Raw genomic sequence first — 12,021 nt, 5'->3', positions numbered from 1 at the left:
TTCAACTTGTTATTAAAGCACACGACTGATTTCGCTCCATTTCACCGCAATAGCTCTGGGAGTAGATGCAGAGACCAATATGTTTTGGTCAGAGAGCAAAGTGATAAACTTGACAGGGCCTTTTTATTATATGATTGCTCTACATCTGCAAAATCACATGCGCACGAAAAGTGGCGGGAAAGCAGAATGGACAAACTGCAGAGATGAGATTCTAGAATGTTTACCTACATTTTATTAAGTAAATTTTAAAAGTCAATTTCTCATAATGCTTACAAGACACAATAATGTACTGAATTAATTCGTAATAATCACAGTTTTTAGCAAAATACAGTAAAAACATTATTATAAAAAAAAATTTATTGCGTTCTACTTGCCAAAAGAGTTATGAACGTTATTTTTAGATAAAAATATTTCTACTAAATAATATTTAAAGTAAATTCTTAACTTGACATGGCACATTTCCGCCGTGAATATTCATTCGTAGAACCACTTCAGAGTGTATCAAATTCATCTCTAGGAGTAACTTTGATATCTTTACTATGGTTGCTTTTTGGTTGAATTTCAAAGAAATTTTCAGTGTTGTGCCCCAGATTGACCAACATCAAGCTGTGAATATTTGGGGCCTCTAGACGTGCACCTCTGGGCAATCCTCGTCTTTGATTGAAGTGTATTGCACTTTCTTCGACACATTGCTGAGCATGGGCGTGAGCGTTCGGCGTAGATTGATACGATCGCGACTCACGTAAATCAGAGCCGCCACAAGGCCCACAAGGATAAAGCAAAGCACCACAAGCAGAAAGACCAGAGTCGCCGTGTGACCAGATGTTGTCCTTGTGCTCTGCGATTGATTCTTGCAGCGCTGAATCTTCAGACTGAGGATGACCTCCGTGTCAAAGTCCTTGCCATTGCGCCGACACGTGTAATAGTCTCGATTCCTGGCATCCACCTTCGTTTGCAGCAGCCACTCGTTCAGATAACTGATTGAGCAGTCGCAGTGGAAGGGATTGTACATAAAATCCACCACGAGATTAACTTCACGTCCAGGCAGTGCTTGGAGAGCGTCCAAAGTGGCGAGATCTCGTGGCTTCACCATCTCGAACTTATTCCGCTCGAGATCCAGAAAGCGCAAGTGCTTTAAGCACATCACATTGAAGTTCAGCTCCTTGAGACTGTTGTCACCCAGATGAAGATCACGCAGTGCTGGCAAATCGCAGAACACACGCTTATCCCGGAACGATGAGATCTCATTCTGCTCCAGATGTAGCTTTATCAGCTTCGTGAGATTACTGTTCACGAAGATGTCGTGCAGATCCTCCGAAAGCTGATCCGATGTGTTGTCCGCGAAAGCATTGGTCAGGTGGAGTTCCGTGAGGTTGACGAAGTTGGAGAAAACCCTCGGATGGTGATGATTGAAATCATCGTCGTCCCGCGAGATGCTGAGATTGTTGTGATTGAGAATCAGGCGTCGAACATTGGAGACGTGATGATAGGATTTCCCTCTGATTTCTTGAATGCCATTATTGGACATATCAACTATCGTCAGGGATTCCAGGTCATTCATCTGTCCAAAAACATTCCATGGCAGCTCTGGAATGCGATTCCCCGTGAAAATCACCACTTCGGTCTCGGGCGGAAGATTCTCCAACACTGCAGTATCCCTGAATCCTGTATTCGTGCAGTTGACTATGTAGCGACGACTGTTGTCGTAATTTCCATATCCGCAGGAGCATTTTCCCTTAAAAACCGACCCACAGCCACCGCTCCAGACACTCGAGACATTCAGCAGCACCAGAGTCAGCAGCAGTTTCCAGCGCATGATGGTTTTTGCCTGTCGAGTGAGAGCAAATATGTACATAAGACTGTGTGTTGTAGCATTTAATTTTATCTAAATTTAGGAAGAGCGACAAAGCCAATGATTCTCCACTGGAAATCACAAAGATTTCAAAAATAAATTTCCTATGACTAAAAAAACGTGATCACGCATTTCTTTTAACCAAAATAAGATTTTTTTGTGAGTGAGGAGAAGAAAGAACACAAAACTATGATTTAGGGACACTATTTTAATCCTATTTCTTTTTCACATTTTCTATGCAATCGAAAAAACTTACTTTCTTTAAAATTCACCGCTAGCGAACGCTTTAATATACATATATGGTGCATCTAATATGAAAATTTCATTAGAAAAACTATTAATACCGCTAGGTTTTGCCAACGTTGAGAAATTATAATAAAGATTATGCAGAAACATCACCTAATTATGCATATTATTTGAGTTCATCACTCAACCAATTCTGCCACTGACACGGAAAAATAATATATTTTAATTTTACAGACGCGATGGAATAAGCTAAATTTCTTTCCGTTTCCACTGAATGCAAATTTCTTACTCTCTTGCAAAACAATCTACGTAAATTTGTACAATTTCACCTTTATATACGAACACATAATTGTAATACTTCTTGCATGTCTTCTTTCTTATCTGTTCTTTACGCTCTCCAAAGATTTCTCAATCATTTCAATGTATGAAATTATCATTATTTTTATAAGAATATTATGAACACAAGCATGAAACTGATCTTCTGATATCATCTCTCACTTGTCAGTCTTTTTATAAAGTAAGTCATATTCCGTACAAAAATAAACACACACTGTCACCATTGTGATTCTCTTATATCTCTTATAAACTTCAGCTCAAACGGTGTTGCGTTGTATTTTATATTTCTTCAATTGCAGAAGTTTTAACAAATATTTCAAATAGGACATGAATTATAGTGTTTTCACGGTTTTTTGGCGAACTTTTCACAGCATAATTGTAATTTTTTATCCATTCTCTCTTCGTTAAATTTGCATGAGAGACCCTCAAATGGAAAAATATAATACATGCTTTCTGACGGGCACGAAAATGTGAGAAAATACAATCGTGAAAAGGTGCTTTTATCGCTCTCCGGTGAGGTAAAACACGTACAGAGGTAACAATCTTCAATACATATAGACATGTTTTCATTCTGGAATTCCACCAGTGCCACAGTAAGAGCAAAATTGAGCTATTATCTGGATAGATTATTCAATAGGAACGTATGAATTGTTTACCCCACAGATTTTTTGCACCTTTTGCTAGAGTTATTCCACATTTCAGTGCTAATTGTATCGATATTAAACGTTCAATGGCCCATTTTCTCCCACTTTCAGGATAATTTGTGCACACTACAAGTGATTTCCCGTGCACAGTTAGTATCCAACCTTGGTAATAATGTCACAAAGGTGTTTCTCGATGAATTATTAAAGATTTTCCACATTATGCCGAACCTCTACAAAAGGTCTATTTGTCTCATTTGTCCTCTTTTTCTCAGTCGTCTCTATGACTCACAGTGCAGATGGAATGGGTGTTCTTCGTTGTTGCTACTCACCCGTTGTGTAGAAGTGCTCCCAATGCAATGTGAAGACGGAAAAATGGAGAATGTTGATGAGCGGCGTGTCTGCGGGAGACGATCGCGATTTTTTTTTCAGTCTATAGCTGGCCCGAACAGCTCAATGTGTAATTGCTCGATTCCCAATGGGTATGTCCATTTCTCACACTTATAGAGCACTATTGTATTTATCAGCAATCATTTGTTTGATACTTCCCACTGAGGGGCTTCCAGGGCGATGGGACTCAAAGTGAAAAACGCCACACAAGTCACAAAATCAACAAACCGGAATTAGGAGTCCACAAAAGTAATCAACGATCAAGCACACACACCTTTCCATTGTACGTCTTCGCACTGTTTTGAGGTGTTTTCCCCCTTTTCGGAAACACTCAAATTCTACCGCACAATTGCCCAAGGCGGCAAAAATACATCCAGAATTTCACTGGCAAAACTATTGCAATTTCCTATTGTCTCGGGAAATTGGGAGAAATTTTGATGAGAGTGCCGCGCAATGGATAGACCGCCTCTCAGCTCACAAAGGTGACTGGATCGCTGATGGTGAGTTCGGTTCTGTGTGAGCTGGAGACTGGTTTTGTGTGGCTGTGCTTACGTGAACCTCGAGAGTCTAAAACCAACACCGAGGCGCCCAAGAGAAGCCTCAATGGAAAGCACTATACATTTCGCATTGAAATTCACCGCTCTTTTCGCCGTCTCCTCATGCCTTCCTCCTCCTCCTCCTCCTCCTGAGAGGGGCTCTCTGGAGCGGAGTGGAGCACGAGGTGGGCTCACATTGCGCGATTGTTTCACTTTTCCGAACAATGACTAACTTCTTTGGCGTGATTTATTGCTGATTCTCTCATTGAATTTCAGCAATAGTTGGCGCCCATAAATGCGCGCTGTGGAGTCCGATAAGAGCGATACAAAGGTGTGCCCAATGAGTAGTATTGTGCTTAAATTTATCCTAATTTTCTATTTTCTAGAAGGTAACCATTCTGCAAGGATCCCCACAAATATATTCACGAAAACCAAAAGAACAGAATTTTCTTTTAAAACCAGCGAGATCACAATTCAATCACATTGTAATTCCTTCTTTATGCTACTGTAATCTCATTTCCTGTTCTCTAAGAATAAATATCAAATTAGAAACAATCCACATTTGTTAGTCAACTTTACCTTCGAATATTCATGTCAGTTCAATAGGAGAAAGTCTCGAAGTGTTCGTCAATATTTGCTGATAAAAGACTGCTCCAATTGTCGGCATTGCAATTGCTATATTTGGAGACATTCTTCGAGTCCTTGCAGAGGCAAGAAGTGAAGCAACAGAGCGGATGGGGCGCTTTGTCGCACTGTTGCATACAGACACTTTTGTTGGTTGTCTTCCGGAACGCCATCATGGATAATCCGAGCAGAAGTTCTTGGTTCATTCGACGTATGCAATGTGTACTTCAACGAGATCATAGCTTTAACACACCACGTGCACGGAGGCTTCGTAGGTTAATTCAGACCTCCGTCCGGGCCATAGACGTGTTGAATGCATCAATGATGGAAGAACTGTTGCAAATTGTTGATGAACCGGTGTCACAATCAATCGACATAATTTACATTATTTCACGCTGTTATTGCTTTATTTTACTACTATCACTTGGTGTACACTTGCACTGTGTGCAAGGGAATATTAATAATTACATAATTGTTAGAAATATACTCAAATTTTGGCTTTTGAATGCTGCTCAATCATTCAAGAAAACAATAATAAAAGCAACATCAAGTGTTTCACATAAACACACACACACACATACTCAACACCACAAAATTCTATGTTTTATGGATGCGATGTTCTCGGACTGAGCGCCCCCTTTCCGGTAATAGCATCACTAATAATTTGAACAAAATGTGGAATGAAGTATATACAGAACTTGGTAAAAATAATTTTTTCTTTACAAATTTCTTTTGTACCGCAGCTTTTTTTCCAACTACAATTAACACAATAAATATCTTCAGCTTATCCACTATAATTTTATAGACATTTTTCAAAGAAAAGCGATATATTTCATAATATGTGCGTGGGTGAGAGTTGTGTGCGCCAGTGTTCGAAAAGCAGGTTATCAGAGTTTTTGGAGGGAGATTCCTCAATGGAGTATAATGAGAAAACTGCGCCGGTTCAGAAATTCCTAACCCGTGTGGACAGACATTTAAAAGGATGCCCCCGATGCGATGTGGAGCGATTTGTCCGAAGACCGTCGCTGAAAAATCAACTTGTTGAATGGTGCAAAGCGCTCTCGTCGTTGAGGCAAAGAGGTTGAGGCTGTACAAATTGGCATTTTCGGGATAAGTGACCGCACTCTCTCTTGGATTAATAAAATCTGTGTGGAAAAATTTCAATAACACCAGCTCGTAAGTGAAGTGACTATTTTCCATTCCATTGTTACAATTTTTCTCCAGTCTTGTAGCTGTTCGCAATTGAATCACATTTATCAGTGGGTGTTTAATTTTCACAAATGACTTAACATTCGGTGATTCACCGTCTTTGAACCATATCACAATTATCATTCGCGAGATAGTAAAATTTGATGTTCCAATTACGGTGATGTGACGATAATAGCGACGCAAATTCTATTCTTGATATACTTTTTGGAGCCATTATGATTTTGAAAAGAGTTCAATGTCGTTCAAAACTGGAATCCTTTATGTATATTTCTGTCTGATTTCTAGAAAACCCTCTTGTGAATAACCTGCTTTTGTGGAGTCAGTGTCAAGTGCAGATGAAATGTGGAAAGGAAACATTTTCCTTGCTTAAACGATTTCTCTGGTGTCTCCATCCTTTCAGCTTTTGAAAAAATCATTCTTTTCTGTCGTTCTTTTTGCAGTGAATTCATTATGCCTCAAGTCAGCATATTTACATTATAAAAAAATATATCAGTGAATTCGTGATTTAAGAATTTGAGGGGAAATTTAATTTCAAGAATTTCCATCAGATTTCTACACTTTCTTACACATTTGTTTGCCAATAAAGTAGAAAATCGCGTTGCTATTATAGTTACGACAGAGTAAGAGTCGTAAACGCACATTAATATGTTTGGAGACTCGGGAAAATTTCCTATAAATTCCTAATTAGTTCAATCACATGGAAAAAATCCTGAGAGAAAGCGACCAATTGCAGCGTCGCTATGTGCTTCCTCTAATTAATTTTAATGCCGAGATTAAAGCATGAGTGGGTGCCCTTTCGCAAGAGACCACCCCGTCTAATGAAATGTTTGCCGAGAGGAGTGCGTTCGTGGCCCAGAGATAGTAATTAATTTCCACTCTTAATTCAATATTCATTATTACGTCCAGTACATCTTCATTTACATGTTGTGTGAGAACTCACCGAGGTTTGCTCAATAATTCAGTTCACGAGACCTCAAATATTTGGTGGATTTTCTGTGGTGATGCGATGCGGGAATCACAATCACCTTTCGCCACCCTTTCGGGGTGGCAATTTCATTAAAATGGCACCTCCTCCTGTCCGTTGATTTCATTCCCATTCTCAAATCAATCAATCAGACAACATTTCCATATAATCAATGCGAAAAATTCGTACCCAAAGCGTTGACGATGTGGGTGGAGATTTGCATGAGACGCGGCGAGATATTCCTATTTCAACAAAAAAGTCGTTAATGTAATTAAATACTAGAAAGATCACACAGAGAGAGGCTTAAGGGTGGAGCACATCCCTGAGATTCTCTCTCTCTCTCCTAGAATATAAATGTAGAAAGGCATCGATTTGCTTTCGCTGTTGGCGAATTGTGTGGGAAGTTCATTTTAGTCCGATTAGACGACGTCAGAGTTAAATAAAAAAAGGGAGAAAAGGAAATATTTTGGGCACAAATTCGATAATATTGAGCAACAAGTTGATTTTTTCGCCCTTCTTTGAACTCCGACATATCAATTTCAGTGATGAAACATCTTGTTCGCCTAGCAAATTGCGGCAGACGATGGTACAAAGGCGCAAACCCTCACGTTGAAAATTGCAAAATGATAGCTTAGAATATTCGCATTAAAATTCTCTTACCATCCTTTCTGCCATCATTCCAAAGTCGAAGGCATTGCGAGAAAAATGAATACCTTCCACAATCAATTGTCGAGCGGGACAATTTGTAAGGCGGGTGAGGATTTCAAAGAATGAGCCCCTAAATACTTGCGAATTGGAGGGATGGCTTCTTAGCATAATAACGCAACAGAAGAGAATATTTAAATACCTTTTTAAATATGCCCCAACGTCATTTATCTCTTTTTGTAAAACTCCTAAACGACAATTTTCATGCTCTCTCTCTCGAATTTCCCTCATTCCACGACTCAGTTAAATTCCGAGAACACTTTTTTGCCATCTTCGAGACTCTGTTGAAAAGTGTGTAAGAGATTCAGAAGATTTTTGTTTGTACATGGAAATATTTGACAATACTTTTTTCGATTGTTCAAGAGTAATAAATTAATAACACACACACTCTAATGGAGAGAAAACTTATCGATAAACTATTTAGTATCGTCTAAATGACCACTATACCTTAATGTATTTGAACTTTTCCCACCTATCTGTCTGTCATCACCCTTACCTTGATTGCCTATATAACCGTTAAATGTAATCTCTGGAATAAAATTCACAAGAGAGGTTGTTTCGGCGTCAAAAGTTGCCTCGGGTTTATTAAGACCACTCAATTTCCTAGATAAAATCAACCTCGAATTCTAGAGAGAATACCCTCGATATAATAAGCAAGAGTAAAAATGCTATTGCAGTAAAACCGTGTAAATTTGTGGCTCACTCCGCCTGCCTTTGGGCTTCAGGCATTTTTATGAACAGGTACACGACGTATGTTTAGCCCATATTTACATTATTTAACACACAACGAAACCCTCTTTCCTATTTGATCCTCTTGACCGCCCCCACGTGGATTGTACACAAATTCAACATTTTATTACCATCATCATCAAATCACGAAGGGGTAAATGTGCTCAAGGGAATTTCGTTGTGTTTGCCTATGAAAAAGTCAGATGGATATTTTGGGATTCGTGCCAAGCTGGGGATGATAGAGAAAGGAAAGTCTTACGAAATTAATGACAAAATATTTCCTTCGCAAGAGTGTTCATTTTTCTGTACGCTCCGTGAAAAAACTCTGGTCGTCCCTTTATTCACACTGTGCTCCAAGGCATAATTTGCTCAAATATTGCTCTTGCCTTCGCATAATTTTCCGCCTTTTCTTTATCAAGCACTTCTCTTTTTCCAAACAACTAGAGACTCTATTCAGTTCGCAAAGTCGTCAATTTATCAAATCACCAGTTCACAATATAATCTAATATCTTCTTGGCATATGATGAACTACATATTATACACATAGTGAATTCAACTCAATTTCTCATGTTTGGCTTGTGCGAGCGTTTGCAAAATTCTCCCCATTCTCACACCACATATGTATTTGAGCATTTTTGCTGGAGGGAAAATATAGTCTTGGGCGATTTATTGGGTCAAGTATCAAAGCAGATTTTAAGTGGAGACCTTACCCTTGCACTTGCATATATTGCAACTGAAAATTAAGTTACTGTCAAGTGCAAGAGGGAAAATTGCAACTAAGACAACGCTTCGAAGCTCACATTACAGCCCACACTTTATGGCGCAATGTTAATAATCAATTTATGTAATCCCGATTAATGCCGAATGCGTCCCAACAACCAAATCAAATTTTCGTAAATATTTGTAGGTGATTATGTTGAATGAGAAAAATCCATTTGACGTTATTTATCGCGCGTCATGTGTTCTGTTGATTTAATTGTAGTGATAAGTTTTCCCTTTATCACTACTTCATCGAGCTATTTTTGTCCATTCCTTTCTATTCTCAGCCATTGACATATGCACGGAATACGATAAAATTGTCGGGAAAATAATGAGACTCTGCATGGGAACTTATCGCAATGCTTGTTGTCGAATGAATGTTGAAATATTCCAGAACATGTTTTCCAACAAACAATTTGATGCATCAAAAAGTATTTTCCTTGCTCAGGTCACGAAAGCCAGCATTTCTCGCTCTTACCGAAAGGAAAAAGTCAATTCTGTTTTTCCGTAAACATAATGAAATAATTATAATACGCATGCTAAATTGATGTTCACGTGTATTACATTCTCATTATTCATTTCATAAATATTTGCTCTCAAAAGACATGTAGGTACACACTTTTGAAATCAGTCATTTATCAGTGAGAACCAGGTAAATATTACTCCAATTCACTGAACGGATGTGTAATTTCATATATATATATGTATTTCCACGCATTTTCAAATGTTCTACATAAAAGCTGACTGTTCGAGTAAGGTCATGCATTCTACATAGACATATTTATTTCAATTATTGGCATTAATTGGATATCATGGCGCATTAAATGCGAAGGATATATAGCGAAGAATTTAATTTAGGGTGTAATTTGACCTAATTCCACGCAACACAATTCAGAGTTTCGCCTGGAGTGGCGAGTGCGAGGGTGGGTGAATGAAGAAGAATTGTATTCTGTGAAAGGAGAAATTGTTCCAAAGGTGGAATGCAGTTTTATTCCTACCTGTTGTCTGGTGCCTGGAAAAATGTTGCAAGAGAAATCATATAAACACATTGATATTGACTTTGGCATAAAGGCTTTGTTTGAGCAGTTTCACGGTAAACAGAAACCACAATCATCCATTTGTGCATCCCACGCGAAATGCCTGAGAATCTTTTAAAATTTTCTCGTTTACCCAAAGTTTTTATCCAACAGAAATATGAAAGCCACGCTGTGGCTCTGCACATTGGCAACAACAATGCTTTGCTTCACTCAAAGTATTCGGGCTTCGCCAGCTGCAACTTTACAATATAGCGATGAGCCACGAGGGAATGAGCTTCTGCAGGTATGTTGCAAAATATGTTAATGCAATATTTTATGGTTATTATTAAGGCTTGAACAACTTGATTGAAGAAGAGACTCGTAGATTGGGAAGCATTAAGAATGAATGACAGAGAAATGGAAGAAATTTGTTGGAAGCTTCTCACGGAAATCAAATATTTGCCAATCCTTAAACATCAGGATTCAACATCATCAGAGTTAACATTATTGTTTCTCGTTTCTTCCCATGCTTCTCGCAACAATGGAAAAGGATAAATTTGAGGCATCAAAGCGAGGACATGCATCTCTATCAATAGTGAATCCACTGGATGTCCTGAGGAAGAGACTTTTGCTGGAGATTGCCAGAAGACAGATGCGAGAAAATAACAGACAGGTGAGTTTGCTGGAAGGAATTTAAATTGAATCCCGAGACATTTCTCAACTCTTCCTCTCTTCCGCCACTGAAGATTGAAATAAATAGGGCAATCTTGAAGACGATTGGCAAGAAGCGTGCAGAAGTGCCACCGGATTACGTGTATGAACACCAAATGGATTTCGACGCCGATTCGAACCCCACGAAGAAAGTCGTCCTCAGCAGTCTTGATAACGATATTCCAGTGATGTACAATGAGTACAGAAGTCACAAGGAAAGTTTATTTTAAGCCCTGTGTCCCAATTTCACTCCCGCCGCATGTCAAATGCGAATCTCCCGCAGAGATTGCTACATCAGATGTTAAATGATTATATTGACCATCCCGAAATGATTAGAGACCTGTCCTGTCAACTCTACTAGCTCCCCTTGGAAAAGGATATTAGTGTTCCATAAATAGTTGGAATAGTTCTCATTATATAGTGGGATGATTTGTAGACAGAGAAGACACACTATATATGGATAAAAGTTTAGCTTGGGATTTGAGACTCATGCTGCTGGAAATGATTTCCAATTTATCATTATTTACACATCAACGCCCATTTTTAATTGAATTGCATCAGAGTTTTTAATGGCTGAAAAGCGCATAGTGGTTCACACTCAATTTTTCATGGAATAGATTACAAAAACTAATAAAGCGTTTAATATATTTTTAATTGCATGTGATTTCCAATCAATTTCTCTCCCATCTAATCAAGTTATTGTAAAATCATCAAGTCTTCTAGAAAATAACTTAAAATAGATTTAAAATGAAAATATACATAAAAAAAATGAGAGGACAAACAATGGAACAATATGTGACAGAAATAGAATACTAACCAATGTGCAACACAAATATTTATTAATATGTAAAACATGAGAATGAAATACATGATAAAATTAGTGACATCCTATTCATATGGAAAATTATTTCATAAAATAAAACAAAACACGTGAGAGATGAAGAAGTGTGGGATAAAAGAAGGAGAAATATATTGACTAAAAGTGAGATGATGTATATAATAAAAATTTAATTTTTAAGCAATATATAAACTTTTGGAAAACCTAAAGATGATTTTACTCATCGTGGGATAAGTTGTTGGGAAAGAACTTGACTCACTCCTCAGTCAAGTGCGACGAGACCCAACATTGTTCAGAACAATTCAAATGATAACTTTTTCGCGATGTCTTGACGAAGAACAACAGAATCACGGAGAAAGAGGGTGGGGAACTTTAGGCGAAATTCAAACATCTGAAATAAAATACAGAGAGGAGCAAATTGAACAATGTCTTACACCAATATTATATCGAAATGAAAAGATTTCT

The 12,021-nt window shown here is 38.2% G+C and overlaps 2 protein-coding genes across 4 annotated transcripts; one reads left to right on the top strand and one right to left on the bottom strand.

Annotated features, from left to right (window-relative positions):
• Positions 1-625: 625 nt before the first annotated feature.
• Positions 626-5,164, bottom strand: LOC132263799 (leucine-rich repeat-containing protein 15). 3 transcript variants are annotated; one of them, XM_059763787.1, is made up of 2 exons: positions 4,581-5,164; positions 626-1,828 (listed from the first exon to the last, which is right to left on the bottom strand). In XM_059763787.1, the coding sequence occupies exon 2, from the start codon at positions 1,814-1,816 to the stop codon at positions 626-628; it is 1,191 nt and encodes a 396-aa protein (XP_059619770.1). In that variant the 5' UTR covers positions 1,817-1,828; positions 4,581-5,164. The 3 variants fall into 3 exon arrangements, with proteins under 3 accessions (XP_059619770.1, XP_059619768.1, XP_059619769.1); XM_059763785.1 differs by lacking the exon at positions 4,581-5,164 and adding an exon at positions 3,408-3,653; XM_059763786.1 differs by lacking the exon at positions 4,581-5,164 and adding an exon at positions 3,091-3,140.
• A 526-nt stretch (positions 5,165-5,690) lies between these two features.
• LOC132263707 (uncharacterized) lies at positions 5,691-11,799 on the top strand. Its single transcript, XM_059763623.1, has 4 exons — positions 5,691-5,801; positions 10,182-10,311; positions 10,558-10,680; positions 10,754-11,799. Exons 2-4 carry the CDS (start codon positions 10,186-10,188, stop codon positions 10,946-10,948), a joined length of 444 nt encoding a protein of 147 aa, XP_059619606.1. The 5' UTR covers positions 5,691-5,801; positions 10,182-10,185; the 3' UTR covers positions 10,949-11,799.
• Positions 11,800-12,021: the final 222 nt, after the last annotated feature.

Source organism: Phlebotomus argentipes, unplaced genomic scaffold, assembly GCF_947086385.1.
Source record: "Phlebotomus argentipes unplaced genomic scaffold, Phlebotomus argentipes genome assembly contig_39, whole genome shotgun sequence".
In the NCBI taxonomy this organism is placed as follows: Eukaryota; Metazoa; Arthropoda; class Insecta; order Diptera; family Psychodidae; genus Phlebotomus; species Phlebotomus argentipes.
Note: the sequence above shows the minus strand (reverse complement) of the source record. Positions and strands in the feature narration are given on the sequence as shown.

Bases quoted from the DNA above. Each gene is read 5' to 3' on its own strand.
- LOC132263707 (XM_059763623.1), top strand. From the start codon at position 10,186: ATGAAAGCCACGCTGTGGCTCTGCACATTGGCAACAACAATGCTTTGC. The intron at 10,312-10,557 runs GTATGTTGCAAA...ACAATGGAAAAG, and splicing joins GAGGGAATGAGCTTCTGCAG to GATAAATTTGAGGCATCAAA. The intron at 10,681-10,753 runs GTGAGTTTGCTG...CCGCCACTGAAG, and splicing joins TGCGAGAAAATAACAGACAG to ATTGAAATAAATAGGGCAAT.
- LOC132263799 (XM_059763787.1), bottom strand. From the start codon at position 1,816: ATGCGCTGGAAACTGCTGCTGACTCTGGTGCTGCTGAATGTCTCGAGT.